The following is an 18,755-nucleotide window of genomic DNA, read 5'->3' as shown; positions in this document are numbered from 1 at the left end:
TTGGACCAACTTGTGTTGGTGAGAGAGAGAGAGAGACAAGCTTTCAAGCTTACACAGAGCTCTTCTTCAGGTCATGGAATTGCACTCAGAGTGACACAGAATACAAAGTGGAACAGATTGTTTAGCATAAGTAGTTAACACCCATTTCAGGGGATGATTCAAGGTGAAGTGGCCCATAACACCTCTCCAATCATTGGGGGATTAGGGGAGAGGGAAGCTAAAGGGAGGGGTAAGTGAGTTATAAATTGTTGCAATAAGTGTCTCTATTCAGTCCATGATTTTTAGTATTTAACAAAGTTATGAATTTACACTCCCAGGCTCGTCTTTTGAAGGTGTTGTGCAGGTTTCCTTTGAATAGGAGGACTGAGGCCAGATATACAGTGATCGCTTTGTGAAAAGTGTTCACTCACAAGTGATGTGGCGTATTTGTCTTTTATCATTTTTCTGTGGGAGTTCATTTGAGAGCATAGTGATTGTCTGGTTTCACCCACATAGAATCATACAATTGTAGGACTGGAAGGGACCTTGAGAGGTCATCTAGTCCAGTCCCCTGCACTCATGGCAGGACTAAGTATTATCTAGACCATCCCTGTGTTTGTCTAACCTGCTTTTAAAAAATCTCCAATGATGGAGATTCCATAACCTCCCTAGGCAATTTATTCCAGGGCTTAACCGCTCTGATAGAAAGTTTTTCCTAATGTCCAACCTAAACTGCCCTTGCTGCGATATAAGCCCATTGCTTCTTGTCCTATCCTCAGAGGTTAAGGAAAACAATTCCTCTTCCCCCTCCCCCCCCGCTTCCGTAACAACCTTTTATGACTTAAAAATTTTATCATGTCCTCTCTGTCTTCTCTTCTCCAGACTAAACAAATGTTCCTTCATGTTATGTTTTCTAGACCTTTAATCATTTTTGTTGCTCTTCTCTGGACTTTCTCCATTTTGTCCACATCTTTCCTGAGATGAGATGCTCAGAACTGAACACAGTACTCTAACTGGGGCCTAATGAGCGTGGAGCAGAGTGGAAGAATTAATTCTTGTGTCTTGCTTATAACACCCCTGCTAGTACTCCCAGAATGATGTTTGCTTTTTTTCTTTTCTTTTTTTTTCAATAGTGTTACGCTGTTGACTCATATTTAGCTTGTGATCCACTATGACCCCCAGTAACATAGTTGATACTGAAGCATTCAGTGCACTGGATGAGGTACACCACATGTTGTGATAGACATGTGTAGGACCCATGGATCTTGAAAGATGCGTTGGTTGGGGGGTGTTGATCATCGTAGCAGTGGAGATATGTCTACAGGTTTTGCATCTGTTGTTCTGGCAGAGTCTGGTTCTGCTTTGAGTTGGTATGTCCTGCTCTGTCAGAGCTTGCTTCTGATGATGAGGTTAGGGTTTTTTTGAGGGCCAGAAGAAGAGGATTAGGAAAGATTTCTTTCAGGATGTGGTCCCCATTGAATATGGGTTGTAGTTGTGTGATGATACCCCGTATGGATTCCAGTGTGGGGTGGTAAGTGACAACTAGGAGTGTGCAGTTGGAGAGGGTCTTATTTCTATATTGAAGCATGTTTTCTCAGGGTATTTGGGTGGCCTGTTTCATGATGTGATCTATTTCTCTGGTGGAATGTCCTTGCTTAACAAAGGCAGTTTAAGTGTGTGAAGATGTATATTTCGAACTTTCTCCTCAGAGCAGTGGTTCTCAACCTATTTACCATTATGGGCTGCATCCAATAATACCTGTATGTCCCTGAGGATGTCACATTGGCCACAGGTTGAGAACCACTGCCTCAGAGCATATTATGTGGTATCTGAGTCCCTGACTGTAGATAAACAGATTTCTTGATGTGTTGAGGATGGTTACTGGGCTTATGAAGATAAGTGTGGTGACCCATGGGTTTCTTGTAAATAGTGTCTGTAGGGTTCCATTATTGAACCTGATTTGGGTGTCCTGGAAGTCGATGCTAGTGTGGGAGTGTTCTAGGGAGAGTTTAATGGAGGGTGGTGGTGGTTGAAGTTGTGGTGGAAATCTGTGAGGGAATTTAGGTTGGCTGTGTAGAACAGTGATCTCCAAAGTGGGGTGTGCAAGAGGATCCTTGGGGGTGCGCGGCAGGAGGAGCGGTTTTATTTTTATTTATTTATTTATTTGCTTCGGCACTTCGGGCGGGAGTCCGAGCGGCTTTGTTTGTTTGTTTGTTTTGGCGTGGCAGGGGGTGCGTGCTCAAAAATTTTTTACTGAACAATCAAAAAAGTTTGGAGACCACTGGTGTAGAAGATAAAAATATCATTGAGGTATCTCAGGTATATCATTGATTTTGTGGTGCATTTGTCCAGAAAGTCTTCTTCAGGGTGGTCCATGAAGAGGTTGACACATTGGGGAGGCATCCGATCCCTGTAGCTGTTCCAAACACTTGGACAAAGTGTGTGTTGTTAAATGTGAAATTGTTATGCGTGAGGATTAAATGGATGATTTTGGCAATGTGTTTGGGGTGGATATCTGAATGTTGTCCATTATCTTGTAAAAATTTGAGGCAGGCAGAATGCCATCGTTGTGAGGGATATTGGTGTATAGGGAGGTGACACCCCTCTGATTACCTGTGCAGCATTCAGAGTAATTTTTTTCATGATTTCAAAGATCATTTCTGCCTCAGGTATACATTTTCATTATTGTCTAGATAAGATGCATGTATTGTTTACATATTGCTTTACGGATTATCTTCTTTTTAAAACATCTTTAATGCCATGCCACTACTGGAGGAGGTCCTATAAGCATCATGGAGCAAATTCCCCTATTAACAGATCTTGGCATGCCTGGCAGTATTCATGAATCATGAGATGTCTGCATATTTCCATTGTAGCCATAGCTCCCTCCTCACCTCATCCTTGAATATGCACTAATCGCTTGCCCATTAGAAGACGTGACTTTGAGGGCTCCACAGTAATGATCTACAAAACATACACGTTAGCGTTCTGCTAGACAGTCATGCAAGGTCACCCAAGGTAAGCTGCCAGCTGTCCAGTTTACCAAGGTACAATGAAATGGAAGTGAGTGAAATTGTGTTGAGTACTAGGTGCACCACATAGTTAAAACTGAAGCATTTAGTGCACTGGATGAGGTACACCACATGTTCTGATTGGCATGTGTATATGATATTTGCACTACCTAAGACAAAATATGTCAGCACAAAGTGTTTTGTGCTGAAATATATTCTTAAATCACCTGAATATTCATCTATCTAACTGAGAAAATGGATAGGGGTAAAGGAGAAGTTCTGTAAGAAATCTCTTTGAAACACTTACTTTACTTTTTAATATTCCCCCATTTTAGTCAAATAATATAGTTGAGCATATCTGTAGGGGAAACGTTCACCTCCTGGAAAGGTAAGAAGAGTTTGATTAGCACCCATTGTGGAGTTTAATTGTACTACTTCCAGGGAGGAGTAATGCTTTCCATGGTTTGGTGCTTTGCATGATCGTTGGTGCTGAGTGATACTCTTACCATCTAAACCTGTTCTGTTTAAGAACATGTAAAGCTAGGACTTAACAGGTGGAGCAGGTAGATGGCATTAAACTAAGGTTTAAATTCTTAATCTTCTCTAGTCTCGATATAGTACATAAATTTCTCAATGGTCAATTTTAAAAACTATTCACTCAAACCAGATATAGCCCATTTCAGTCTCTTTAATGGGGAACCTAATAACTTTCTCTGATGTGGTGCATAAAGTACTGTTATTTTGTGTTGTTTTTATTGCCAGATGCAAACTTGTTCATGTATTTATAGACAGTAAAGCTATTGATGCCAGACAAGATTTTAAATTAATATTTTCACCCCCACTGTTTTCTCTTTCGCTCTAGATATCTGTCTCAGGCCATTGCTACACTCTTTGCATTCTGCTACCACATAGTGACTTTGTTGTCACTTGCAGCATTTCTTCTGTCGTGCTGCTCTTATGCCTGGAACAGCTACTCAGTCAGTGTAGACCAACAAAGCTGGTGACTCTAGGCAAAGGAACAAATGTCTACCCTTGCTAGCCCACAATTGCCTAGACAACTATTCAGTGTTTTGCAGTCTCAAAGCAACCACATATTCTGGTGTGTCCTGTTTACCAAGTCCCATCCTTTCCAGCTCTTAAAAATTTCCCGGAAGCCCTCCTTTTCTGGGGTGAATCATATGAGCTGTAGTGACTACATGTTGTTCTCAGTGTTATACCAGAATCTAGCCATACTCATGAGTATTAAAATGTGCCTATCCCATATTGTAATATGCCATCTCTTGGTGATAGGGATTTAGTTCTTTCTTTAGCACTTGCTGCCTATTGCAAAACAGCATGTGCCCACACGACATTATATAAATAACAAATCTGCTTCCTCACTAAATATCTTGACACATTTTACTAGAATTACCTTCACTTTCTGTGGCTTCTGCTCCCTTCCCCTTGTCTAAGAGCAGTCACAGCAGCAATACAGAAATTGCTTTCAAATTTAATTTTTTCAAGATATTCTTTTGATATCTCTTGCTGTTTCCTAATTCTCCTCTGATTTCATGTCTCTCTCCCCTCTCCTTCGTGAGAATCAAAATCTCCTTATGCTCTTCATTACCAGATGTCGGGCATACTGGAATACTGTTTTATACGCTAGTGTGCTAGCTTGTATTGACACTGTTGGCAGTAGTCTGCTGTCATGCTCAATTGGGACAGAAAGGCCTATTGCTGGTTGGAAAATTAATTAATTCAAAGTGTCTGTGTGTTTATAATAGAATTATTTTAAAAGCACAAAGAAGCTTGCATTAAAGTAAATTAGCTTTTAATTTTATAAAGATCCAAGTGTGAAATATAAATGAACTAAATGGTGAAGCTAGTGGATTTTGTGAAATTATAGTCCAAAAAATACGTCATCTGTGATCAAGCACACTTCCATCAACTGACAAATCCCTGAGGGGCTCAATAAGATAAGTAGTTTTTCACAGCAGAGTCCAGTTATTTTTTTCCTGATGTCCATCTTCTCTCAGAATAGATGCATACCTCCAGGCTCTGCTTTAGGGGGTTCTTCTGAAGAGGTACTAGTGCTACCTTCCTTTGATCTCGCTGTGAAGAGGACAATCAGAGTCAGGATGACCTTGGTGGGAGGTGCCATTTCTTCTAACCTGGTCTTTTCTTCCACTCTGAAATGGAGAAGAGGAAGCAGGGCAGCCCTTCACCTTTCTACCCTCTCCAGTGAAGAAAAGCAGAAAAGAGCCAGCCTCTCCTATCGTGCTTCTCCCATCGTCTGTGCCCCCCCTCAGAAAAGGAAAACCATGCGTCTCAAAAGTGAAATAAGCTCTAATAGTGTAAGGTACATTTACAGTGGTATAACTCTGTCTGCACTAGGACTTATACTCTTATAACTGTATAAGTAAAAATTGACTCCCCCCAACTGACATAGTTATAGTGGTACAACTTTTCTAGTGTACATCAGCTCATAGGTCTTTGAAACCTGTTCTGAATTGAACCTGGATAAAGACATGGTATGAATGTTAAGTGAAGACACTAAATAAGGAAATACTTTCCTGTGATGATGGTGGTTGTTATTAATTATTTTACTATTTATATGTATTACCATAATGCCTAGGAGCTTGTCGGAAGGTTGCACACTTTTTGAGTTAAGGGGAATGACACCCATAATAGACACGCTTAATATCACAACATATACACAGCTCTCAACTGAGACCATAACAGTAGCTCTATCTTGGCTCCCTCAGAGCAGAGCCAAGGATGCAGGTGTTATAATAAATGCATCAGAATGCCATTAGAAAAATAGGACTGTTCTGTAACAAACTATTTATCAAGTTGAACAGCTCTAAGGTCGATCAGAAGGGAAGGGAACTGGGAGCAAAATGTCTAGAGAGGCTTTTGTAAAACATACATACAACCCCCCCCCCCCCCGGCAGACAAAAAGTGAGAGAGAAATCCATCCATCCATGGGCCCATAACTTAATTATTTCACTAACCTGCATGTTCCATAATTCACAGAGTTTATAAAAACAAGTCCCCCACCCCTCTCCATTCTTGTCAGGAAAGATCTGTGAGTATGGAGCCATAAGGAGCTCTCATCCTAGTAAGACCTCATGCATTTTACAAAATATTATACAGTAGGTTTACTGGTACAGTGTAGTATCATAAATAATGAAAATTGGACTGCACATGCCAAATGAGCAAAGTAAATTTGTTATGAACTATCTTTTCTAAATTGTTTTATTACTTGCTAATTCTCAAAACTTGTTGATTCACAGTGGTTATTCACAGATCAGTTATTAGCACAAGTTAGTGAAGTTCTGCTTTACTAAAATGTGTCTTTGGAGATTTTTTTCAAACAGGAGTATCAACATTTTGGTTGCTGCAACTTCCTTCAAGATCAGAGAACCTTTACTTTTATCCAGTTTGTATAAAAGCATGCAAACAACAGAGGCTCGCATGATTAAGAAGTCTGATCTCTAGGAGAGAAATAGCAAAGTTCTTGTGTAGTCCTGTTGGCTAGGTATAGCATGGTATGGCATATGTGTGTACTAGAAAGCCCAAAGAGGGGTGCACATAACTAAGAACCTGATTTGGTTTCCTGAGGACTGCACTTAGGCCTGTCTCGTCAGGCAAATCAATTTTCCACCACAGCCTACCCCTCTCTTGCCCTGTGGACGTGAGAGAGTAAGGGATTGGATGCACAAGTAGTTTGAGATTTTCACTTTGTGGATTTGGTTCTCCATGCCATAGAGGACCCTTGGCTATATGCCCACTCATAGTCTCTACTGAGACTTGATCTGGACTATGACAACATCTCACTTCCTGCTGCACACCTTGCAAGGATCAAAGCCATAGTTGGTGTAAGTGAACCCCATCCCCATTGAGGTATAAAGAACATCAGTGCCATAAAGTATATCCACAGTTGTCCGAGGGTATGAAAAGCAAGGATTCCAGGGCAGTTACCTTAGTTTATAGCAGAGATACTAACAGTTTCTGTGCAGTTCCAATCAAATGGTATTGTCTCAACCAGGCCGAGTGCATGAATGCTGTAACAGCTGCTGATGGATAACTAGAGGGTTTTTTCTCAGTTGTGCAATTCTCTGCACTCTGGTTGTGGATATCAGATTTGCATAATCACTGTATGGTTATTTCTTAATAACTATACCGGATGCAGATCCTTATGTCCTAGTGGGCTAATAATGACAGCTAGCCAATCAGAGTATAGGGATTTGCATAATCAGCGGAGTTATTTCTCAAAAATCACACAGTGATTATGCATATTACTCTGACTACTTTAATTCTTCTGCCCTGATTGGCTTTTGTACTAAGAATTTGTTGCAGCAAACAGCCCCCAAAAGAGACGACCTCAGTCTTTCCCTCCAGCTGAAACAGGAAAATTCCAAAATGTACATTGGGGCAAAAAGAAGAAGGGGGCTGGGCAGTAGGTGGGGTCAGAAAAGGATGGGGTGGTCCACACTGCTGGATAGAGAGATGTTCAAAAAACACCTTTAAAATTTGTTTCCCTTTTCTTATCCCTTTTTGTCCTCATCCTTCCCTTCCTACAGGTTAACTTGTCTCCAGAATAATAATTGTCATAATTATGTTTACATAGGGCCATGGAAGAACAAAGCCATATTTTTGGTACTAATGTTTAATACAATGATATAGTGATACTCCTCTCCTACAAGCATACCTAACTCAATCTTAAACTGAGTGTTCTGTTCAAAGGGAAGGTTAAAACGAGGTACAGTTCTATATTGAACCATGGGGTGAGCTGTTCATTGTGGCTCCCAAAAGACAACCAGCACCTTGAGTTTGCTGGTAGCCATAGGCGCCGACTCCGTGGGTGCTCCGGGGCTGGAGCACCCATGGGGAAAAATTAGTAGGTGCTCTGCATCCCCTGGCCGCCAAGCTCCCCTCACCCTCCGCCCTATCTCCTCCTCCCGTGAGCGCACCGCGTCCCTGCTCCTCTGCCTACCTCCCAGCGCTTCCCGCCCGGCTGCCGCCAAACAGCCATTTGGCAGCTTTAGCACGCTCCGGGAGGGAGGGGGAGGAGCGGGAATGTGGCGCGCTCAGTGGAGGAGATGGGAAGAGGTGGGGCCGGGGCGGGGATTTGGGGAAGGAATTGGAATAGGGGCAGGGAGGGGGCAGAGTTGGGGCGGGGACTTTGTGGAAAAGTTGGAATGGTGGTGCCAAGGGGCGGGGCCTTGTGGAAGGGGTGGCGTGGGGGCAGGGCCAGAGGCAGAGTTGGGGTCGACCACCCATGGGAGACAGGGGAAGTCGGCGTCTATATTGGTAGACAGCCAGTAATATGCTTTCACAATTCTTCCCTACTGAGAGGGGTAGGCAGCTGCATTCTGCACTAGATGAAGAGACTGAGCAGCCTAGATGGTTAGTCCCAGACACACCATGTTTCCAACCAAAGAAGTAACCAAAGCATTGGTGACCTGAAGCAGGTGCTGTACAGGAGAGGAAAGAGCTCAATTTTCTGGTCAGCTGAAGATGAGAGAGAGTATTTCTGGCCATTGTTGGTAGTTGGGGATCCAGGAGCAGAGAGCTGTCTAGTGAGGCTCCAAGATTGAAATCCACTTTGAAAGTGTACATGAGTGTACACATTGGAGCAGGTTTAGACTCAATGAGTTCCTGAGAATGGTTTTCCCTACTAATCAGCTTCCCCTTTTTCTTTCCTAGAGAGATACTACGCTAACTGGATTTCTTTCTGGGCCTCTCTCTCTCTCTCTCTCTCTCTCTCTCTCTGTCACTTTGAGAGCAAGGAAACTGCTCTATTTGGGTTTAATGACAAGGAAACCTAGTGTACAGTTTCAGCAGCATATCAGTGGGGTAGCCAGCTGGAGGTCTTACTCCAGTTCAAAGTGGACAAGTGGTTGCGTTGTTAAACTCGCCACTGCAGCTGGCACTGATTGGCATTTTTGGCAGTGAAGGGAAGGAGAATGATTTATCCTCTTGCTTGTGGTGGTGTCACATTTGAGTTACCTTAGTGGGACCATATGGAGAAGCTTGCACTGTCATTGCCAGTGCTGCACCTGTTCTGTAAACAAACAACTTAATTCTCCAGGGAGATCAGGCAAGCATCTTTCACCAGCTGAATTCACGTAAAACAAAATTAAAAGGTTTTCTCAGGTTTCCGCCTGCTGATTTTAAACTTCCTACATATTTGAATTATTCCAGTGAAAAACAGCAGCCATGAGTAACACACAAGTTTTATTTACCCTAACTTGTCTTATTATTTTCTGTCACTTTTAAAAACTATTTTAAGGTGGGGATTTACTTTTCTGATTATAATGAAGCAAAACATTGTTCCCTCTAGATCAGTGGTTCTCAAATTAGGGCCGCCGCTTGTTCAGGGAAAGCCCCTGGCGGGCCAGGCCGGTTCGTTTACCTGCCGCGTCCGCAGGTTCGGCTGATCGCGGTGCACGCTGACCGCAGTTCGCAGCTCCAGGCCAATGAGGGCTGCAAGAAGTGGCGCGGGCCGAGGGACGTGTGGCCAGCACGTCCCTCAGCCCACGCCGCTTCCTGCAGCCCTCATTGGCCTGGAGCAGCGAACTGCGGCCAGTGGGTGCCGCGATCAGCCGAACCTGCGGACGCGGCAGGTAAACGAACTGGCCCGGCCCACCAAGGGCTTTCCTTGAACAAGTGGTGGCCCTAGTTTGTGGACCACTGCTCTAGATGTAACATTTCAAACGGTATTTAGTAGTAATGTAGTTTTTTGGTTTTTAATTCCAGGAGTTTGTTTTTTGTAATAATTGTAAGAACATTTAGTAATATGAACTTCATTTATTTTCAGGGTTCCAAGTGATGAGATGGCAACAGAACCACTAAAATATGCTGAACAGCTTCCTGTAGCTCAGATAATACACCAGGTATGCCTTTCCATTACAAGTATTTTCTTTCAGAATAGGCAAGATTCATAATCTTTAAAATGTAATACTTTTGTTAGGTTTTACAGAATCAATGTGCTTATGCTAGAGGCACTCACAAACTTTAGATGACAGCTATTAAATCATGAAAGTCTTATTCAAAGCACAGCAATGAAAGGATATTTGCAGGATGACACAAGAATTCTGACTTCACTGATGGCACAAGGTGCAGTTAAATTTTTTTAATTTTTTTCCCTAAAAACCAGAACTAGATTTCTTCCAACTTGCATCTTGACCCGAATCACAACATGCCTGCTGTCTTTGAAAAAGCAGCTAAATTACAATACCATTATCACAGTGTATTTGTAATGAAGAGTTGAACAGGGAAAACAATTTCCCTTCCCAATATAATTCTGAATGAGGTCTGAGTAACATTTCCATTTCCAACTACAGTAGTGCCATCATACTTTCTGTTCCTTGTGCAGCATAGCTGGTATCACAACAAAAAGCACTGTTGGTAGAGTTTTGCCTTAGGTATTTCATTCTAATTGTGGCTGTAATTAACTGCTGGCCCACTGGGCCAGATGTTAATATTGTCTAGATGGCAGATAATCTACAGCTCTGGCCTTCGGACACAATTGACTTTGAACCATGATAGATCAACAGGAGAAAATGGAAATCCACCAAATGTCAAAGTTGCTGAGAATATCCTATGAGTATTTATTAATTGTTGTTGTTGTTGTAGATCTTTCCAAATATCTTTGTCAATCAGAGTGTTTCTTTGCAGTTGAATTGCTTGCTGCAGGCAATGCCAATTTTAGCTTAAAGGAAACATGGGCTTTATTTTAAAACTTTCAAGTGTACAGGCCTTTTCTGCAAGATGTGAACACAAGGGATTTTAATTTTTTTTTTTTTTTGGCTGAAATCTGCACCTCCGGGAAGAATATCTGATGTGTTCAGAACATTGGAGATTGGAAATCAGGACCAGTTTGTATGTCAGGAATTCCCTGGTGTTGTCAGAGCTTCAGATGACCCAACAGCCTGCAAATGTCACATTTAAAATTCTGTCTTCATGCCTGACTCTCAGCATAAATGAATTAAACAACAGAGCAGGCAGCAAGTCAATATGTTCTTAACAGTGAGAGTGAGCAGTGAAACAGTTTGTGGGTTGTTTGGAATAGGTAAATAGGAACTGCACAGATTGGTTCACCTAGAGGAAAATCTGAAACAGGAAAGAGAATTAACCTTTAAGATGGCTGGCCAGATTAAATGTCACAGTAATATTTTTACAGCATAAAGAAATTAATAACCATGGATGGTTCATTTGGTTATTGTGTGATGTCTTGCAATGGACTACTGCATTGTGGGAAGGCAGAAATATGATTTTCATATACTTTATCTCGTTGCTATAACAGAAGCTTACCAATAGTATAGGACCAGATCCTTCCTGTCATCTGGTGCAAAGCAGCTAGACAGACCCAGTTACCTAGGGATTTCCTTGGCATAGGATGTTGTAAAGCTCTATGCCACCCCCTTGGAGGCCCTTATCTAGGGAGTATGTGACTTCCTAGCCCTGGCAATCTCTGCTCCGGAAGTAGCCCCTTGGGGCGGGGGGGTGGGGGTCATTGCCAAAGGTGGAATTTAGAGCAACCCAGAAACTGCTCTACATTACACTGGATGTCCATCTCTTACAAAGTAGCTGCTTTCACATTCTTGTCAGTTTCTTCATAAATGTAACTTTGTCACACAAGGCACTCTTTTTGAAGAAAAGGACAAGCAGCATATTCCCTATGTTAATGATTGGGGATGTTTCACATTTACTTTCTTTTGCCTGATAATGTGATGACCTGTATCTTAAATATTTGGAATAGCCTAATAGATAGCTGGCAACTCTATTCAAATGGTACCATAAGTTTGTTGGTATTCTGGATATCACCAAATGTCCATCACTGTTTCTTGAGGTCCTTAAACATTACCTCTAATATTTTCTCCAGTTTTTAAACCACTGTAATATGGTAGCCATTAAAAGCCTTCTCTTTGATTTCTCGTTTGTTTGCTCACTGACAAAAATTCAGGTACAGTACATCTTGAATTGCTTATTACATATCAAAAGGAAACACTGCACCCAATTTTGACTTCAACACAGCACTTCTCTTGTATTAGTAGTAATCTGTTACCATATTAGTATAAAAATAGGACAACAGCAGCATAGAGTTTAGCCATTCTAAATTGAATAATTATATCAAACTCAATACATTAGCGCACAATTAATTTAAATATACAGACACACAAGAAATGAAAGGATAAAAACCAAAGGGAGTATTAATATTAAAACGTAAACCACCAATTTTCTGAATATAGAGCAAATCAGAATACACAAAAGAGGAAGATAATTGCTTTACCAGTCTAAAACAAAAAGCACAAACATTAGATTTAAAAACATTTTAAGTAATTGGAAAAGGAAGAGCCTGGACAACCATTAATGTAAAATGTAAATCAGCTATAAAACAAGCATTCATGTAAAATGGACACACAACCTGGTTTTAAAATATTACATTACTAGGTAGAAGGAGCTGTGGCAGCCAACTGGTTGACAGCCTGTACAGAATGAATTGCCAAGACATTAGAAATCAACATGACGGCTCTTTGATTCTTAAAATATCCTGTAAGTAGCATGAAGTAATCACGTACTCTTGAACAAAAATATTTAAATTAAGTTTTAAAATAGCTTAGTCAAGCTTAACGAGAATACTACAGAAGACATCCTAAAAATTTGAGGGTTTTTTTGTACGCTAATATGTGCAGACAAATTTGGATTGAGTTTGTGTATAAAAAGGCAAAAAAGTTAGGAGGTATTTCAGTTCTGTTCTTTTGTTTGTTTTTAATTCTGCTTTTATTTTGTTCTAGTGAGAGGGTACAGAAAAATGTTAACAAGTCAAATTTGGAAGAAAAATAAATTGTATGTTGGAAGATTCTGTTTTTGTTCATCATATACAAAACATTCATTAGTAGGGCCTCAGTTCAGCAAGGTATTTAAACATGTGCCTAACTTCAGTGGAGCTTCTCATGCACTTAAATTTAGGCACATGCTTATTCACCTTGCTTAAATTGGGGCTTGATATTTGAACTATCCTCATATGATGTAGCCCAGTAACATTACAGATATTTTATTGATGAAAGGGATGTTTCAATGATAAGTGTCCAATCTCTTAATTTTGTTATAATTGAAAGCTTAAGTGGCAACTTGAGGCCAGAATCAAATTGGATGCTTATTTCTTCCAGTCCTTTGTTAAATACTGATCATATTAAGCGAAAACACTTTAGCATTATGGAACAGTACAATAGTTTAGATTTTTGTTTGTAATAGTAACTTTAAGGTTCAGTACAGCTTGTCAGTCTGCTCTAAGGCGGGGGTGGGAGGCCCACACTAGGGGTGCGACCTAGAATGCTCTGCATTTACTTCTGAAGGGTTGAGCATTCCTATATGTACTCTACTTGTCTGGTGAAAACAGACATTGCTATAGAAACTAGTAAATGAATATCCTAATGTATCTAGTATCCCTTTGTTGCTTTTTTTTGTACTTAAACTTAGCAAATAAATTACTGTTTCATTTCCCCAGAGAACTATTTGATCCTAATTTGAGAACAGAAACCTTCAAAATTAGCAACTAAAAAAATTGCTTTTCTAGAAATAACTGTTAAGGGGAAATAATTATGACTGTAACCCCAAGAGATTACTATATTAAATTAATCCTCTAGGGTAAGTGTACCTTTGCATTGCTCAACAAGAACTTGCTTTTGCCACTGAGGTTCCAGTTCAGCAAAGCACTTAGGCACTTGATTCATTTTAAGCATGTGAGTAGTTGGGACTACTTACATTAGTTAAATCTTTTGTTGTATTAGGGTCTTAATGCACAGTTTTGACTGTCTCATCCAATCCATAGCTGGAAGGATGAGGACTGCAACATGGGGAATCAAATGAAAAATTAAAGGAAGAAAATGGATAAGGGGTCTTCAGAGCTGTAGAAGGGGAGCAGAGAGACCAAGATTGTGGTTGGAGCAGTTAGTGATTGTCAAAGGTAATTACGGAACTGCTCAGCACAGTAGTTCCACAGTTAACCGTGCAACCAAGGTTTCATTTTCATCTCTGTTTTCAGCCCTTATCTCACTTTGGCCCCAAAACTCCCCCCATCTCTTGTTTGTTTATTCTCGGGACCTGATTCCGATCTCTCTAGTTTTACAGTGCTATGTAAATTCATTCATTTTCAGTGAAGTTATTCCTGTTCTTTGTTGATTTAGCTGGGAGAAGAATCATGCCCACAAGTATAAAGGAGAGAGGTTTTTTGCGAAATTTGAAGGAAAATACTGAAACCGTGTTCGTATGTCAAGAAAGTAAAATGTACAGTGTTCGGGTTTCTAAAATGCTTTGTTTTTGCTGTTCTTTGTGAGGGCCTATAACACAGAAATACTTAATAAAAACAACAACAATCCAATGCACAGAAGCTAGTACTGATCCTGGTAAGGGCTTTCAAAATGTAGTCCAGTAACTATAATGAAAGCCGACCATGAGGATGGTTCCTTGCACCTCCAGTGCATACTACTTTGGCAGAGCTCCAACAGTGAGAGCCTGTTCCTGACAGCAGGGATCTTCATTCTCACCTGTCTTGGCTCAGAATGGAATCTTTTCCCTCTGCACCTACCCAAAGACATTTCCTTCTTGAATCTAGTATTTTACAAACAGCACTTCTGGGAGAATCTGTCAGCACCCAAGGATTTAAACTGTTGTCTCTCCTGGCTTCCTCCATGAGGAAGGGATGCATGTCTCCTGTAGGCATCCCTAGAACGAGGATCTACGGAGATATTCCTTCCCTGCTTTTTTCACCCAGATGAGAGGTTGGGGAAGTGGCTATCACCATGCCTGTGGGTTCAAGGCAGCGAGTACAAGCTGCCACTTCCATATGAAACAATCTTGTTGTGGCCCCCTTACTGACATATGGAGCTGACATTCATGTTCCGCTTCACTGGTGAAATCTTCACACCAACCCAGCCCATAGGAAGAATATTGTTACACACACACACACACACACACACACACACACACACACACACACACACACACACACACACACACACACACACACAATCTCACTTGCAAAGGAGACAGGTGGTGACATTTCTCCTTAAGACGACGGCATGTCAGCTCCAAGCAGCACCAGAACTACACATTAAGCTGTCATCTCTAGCGTATTTATAATACAATCTTTTTTCATTAGTTGCTTTTAATAACTTATTTAAAACTGTCTTTTGCTGAGAAACACCTGATTTCATTGCTCTTTGGATTGGTTAACTCCTAGGGAAGTAGTGGATGATGGGAGTCATCTTTGGATGAATGAACTAATACTTTCCACTATAACCTTATTAAAATTTGCTGAACTTATCTGTTGGGAAACCTGTGCGAGCAATGCAATCCAGTGAAGGGATACCCCCTTGGAGGAATAATGCAGAAGAAACAGATGATTTCCAATATAATTGCATTTTACAGTTACTTAACAGACATTAATTTGCAATTAAACTACTCAGTTTTTCTTTCATAGACTAAATTTGAAATTAAGATTTTAAGTTTAACTTAAAAAAAATGGTACTTTCTATGGAAAATACTTCCTGCTTTGTTAAACAGTGACAAACAGATGGGTCAGAATTAATTTGTTTACGTGTTATTAGGTTCATTTCACTTTAATTGGTTGAAAATAAAATGGTGATTATCACTGTGTAAATTTTATTAATCTTTTATAAAATGAGTTAAGGGTTTTTAAAATTTTCATCAGGCACATAAAATGCTTAGTAAGAGAACAAAGGCAATACAGGTTTTAGTTGTTTAGATGCAGACACTGATATTGGATTAGAACAATTTATCTGGAGATAAAAATACATTGATGAATGAAACTCATATTGAAGATTTTACTTCATTTTCAAATGTATAGGGCACAGTTTTCAAAAGCAACCAATGATTTTTTGAGTGCTCAACTTGACACGTAAAAGTGTTTTTAGGAATTGCTACACAACTCCTCTCTGAAAATCAAGCCCCTTTAAGGTGGGTATCCTAAATTACTGTGTGTTTGTATACAAGATACACATATTCTATGTATAGAATGTATTCCCTCTGCCTAGTGATGCCATGAGTCAGAATCACCAAGCAAGTGGTCAAGAAGAAAAGTCCTGCATTTCTCCATCTCTCACTATGGGTATGTCTTCACTACCAGCTGGATCGGCGGGCAGCGATCGATCCAGCGGGGACCGATTTATCATGTCTAGTCTAGACACGATAAATCGATTCCCAAATGCTCTCCTGTCAACTCCTGTACTCCAGCTCGGCAAGAGGCACAGGCAGAGTCGATGGGGGAGCGGCAACAGTCGACTCACTACAGCGAAGACACCACGGTAAGTCGATCTAAGTACGTTGACTTCAGCTACGTTTTTCACATAACTGAAGTTGCGTAACTTAGATCGATTCCTCCTGCAGTGTAGACCAGGCCACAGTGGAGCTCCTCCTCCTCTTCTGCAGGTTTGATCAACAGCAGCTGTGTGTTTGTTCAGCTGTCTCCTTTAGTGCTGCCGTCTCCTGTGACTGCAAGAGAGTAGATGGAAGGCAATCAGTGGCCATATCAGTGCTTCTGTACATCTTGGACTAGATGTGGAAAACTACGATGCTTGGTGATGGTCATCAGAATGTGTGGGTTCCATCTCCTCCAGTGATTGAATTTAAGCCAACATTCTCAAGGTTAGGGATGCTGGTTACTGTTGTATGCTGTGGTAAAATGCAATATATTGCACTCATTGTTCTACCTTTTCAGTCTCTAGGATTTGTGGGGTCTGTTAATGCTGAAGAAAGTTAGAAATGGACACACTGAGTGTCATTTTCAGTGTGTGTGTGTGTGTGTGTGTGTGCGCGCGCACCCACATGCTGGGTTCCATCTCCTTTTCACTTTGTAACAGCAGCTCTGAGTCCCCTTCCTAAGATCTAGCTGCTGTGCTGTGAATCTAGTTTCTTTCACTACTAGGCTTATGTGGGAATTGTTGGGCTTTCTATAGCTTCTGCTTTTCATGCCTTGCAACCTCACAATACCCCAAGGTCAACGATAGCTACTTCTGTACCCAAGAGAAGTAAAACAAACATTCTGTCAATAGGACCAAATGCTGGTGTAGGTTATTGCCAACTTCCACAATGTGAATGGACATAGAGCACTGAAGAGAGATGCTGCCAAAATTGTATGCATGCAAGAGCAAGTTCCTGGCTGCTATTTGCTCATCTGGCCACTCCGAAAGAAATGTGGATGAACTCCAAGGTTAAGGATGATCAAAAAATTATGATGGGAATACTGTCTTACTGCCCCAAAACTGAAAGATGTTCACATGCTCATGCTTCCTTTATAAAGTCAAGCAAATGATTGATTGCCATGATAACTTCCACTAAGTTATACAAAGCTAGCTGAGACAAACAGTGCCATCATCTATTTCTCTGGCTTTCACTTCAAGAAGTCATTAAAAAAAACAACAACCCCAAATGCTGATTTGCTTTTAGTTGAATTACAGAACCTATAATGCCGGACGTAACATTTCAAATTAATTTTCATCTTTTCAATTACCATGGAATCTCACTGGCTTGCACTTTTCTAATATGTAAAAATGAGGTTGGCCCTTGCCATTTCTCATGCAAAGGCTAAATAGCAGAATGCTCTAACAAGGCCGCATACTAATCAAAGTTGTTACATTAATGTACTACAGTATTTCCCAAAATGCTGTGAAGTATTATCATAAAGAATTAAAATTAAACCACATTTGTCTAATAAACGAAGTACACTGTTTTGATGTGTTCAGATACTCACTAATTCACAACATTGTGTGTGTATTAGTGATGTTCTACTCTATTATAGTGCATAGCTGACTTTTTCAAAATGATCTTTCTATCTAAGGAATAAATGAAACTACAGAAACCTGATGCATCCGAAGAGGTGAGGTTTTTACCCTGGAAAGCTTATGACCAAATAAATCTGTTAGTCTTTAAGGTGCCACCAGACTCCTTGTTGTTTTTGGATAATATAGAATATCAGGGTTGGAAGGGACTCAGGAGGTCATCTAGTCCAACCCACTGCTCAAAGCAGGACCAATCCCCAGACAGATTTTTGCCCTAGATCCCTAAGTGTCCCCCTCAAGGATTGAACTCACAACCTTGGGTTTAGCAGGCCAATGTTCAAACCACTGAGCTATCCCTCCCCCCAGTACTTTATAATTTTGACCCATCTCATACATTCAGAAGAAATTTAAGACACAAAATAAGTGCATCACTTCCATAACAGTTATCTAGCAGACTTTTGGCGACAGCCAGCAGTGTGGTGGAACTGCTTTGCATTGTACTGCTGGTGGATTCTTCCTGTAAAGTTGGCATAAATGGGCATGAGGGGATTATGCCAGTATAAGGGAAATCCTCCAGTGGCACAGAACAGGTATAGTGGTTCCTATACCACTCCCTTCCTTTCTTCTTTAGCAAAGGAGGTGTTAGGGGGAGTTTTAGCCATGACCCCTCCCCCCCCCCCCGCTCCCCAGGATCTGTGCTGTGTGATCCTCAACCACAGTCAAGGATCTAGTTCTTCATGTCTATTTCATCAAGTCAAAATACCATGGAGAATTTCTGTTCCTTATCTTCAAGATGTAGGATAAGTAGACATCTGAAATCTTCATTGACATAAGTTTTTTCTCTTTAAACACTGCTTCCTGAATCCTAGAAATTTAGCAGTCATTATGGGGAACTTTATTTTTAGGGCATAGATTACCAATGTATTCATGCTATGGAAATTCCTTCTGTCTTTACATCCCACATTCTCTGCTAGCG

At 40.8% G+C, this 18,755-nt stretch overlaps 2 protein-coding genes across 2 annotated transcripts in view; one reads left to right on the top strand and one right to left on the bottom strand.

Annotated features, from left to right (window-relative positions):
- Positions 1-18,755, bottom strand: part of ST6GALNAC5 (ST6 N-acetylgalactosaminide alpha-2,6-sialyltransferase 5) — a 160,014-nt gene that overhangs the window by 10,394 nt on the left and 130,865 nt on the right. The gene's annotated exons all lie outside the window — the stretch shown is intronic.
- PIGK (phosphatidylinositol glycan anchor biosynthesis class K) overlaps positions 1-18,755 on the top strand; it is a 114,567-nt gene that overhangs the window by 73,593 nt on the left and 22,219 nt on the right. The window contains exon 10 of the mRNA XM_005302399.5: positions 9,796-9,871. Coding sequence (XP_005302456.2) covers positions 9,796-9,871 — 76 coding nt within the window. The remainder of the gene's footprint in view (positions 1-9,795; positions 9,872-18,755) is intronic.

Source organism: Chrysemys picta, chromosome 8, assembly GCF_011386835.1.
Source record: "Chrysemys picta bellii isolate R12L10 chromosome 8, ASM1138683v2, whole genome shotgun sequence".
Taxonomy (NCBI): domain Eukaryota; kingdom Metazoa; phylum Chordata; order Testudines; family Emydidae; genus Chrysemys; species Chrysemys picta.
This window is presented reverse-complemented; position numbering and strand designations above follow the sequence as displayed.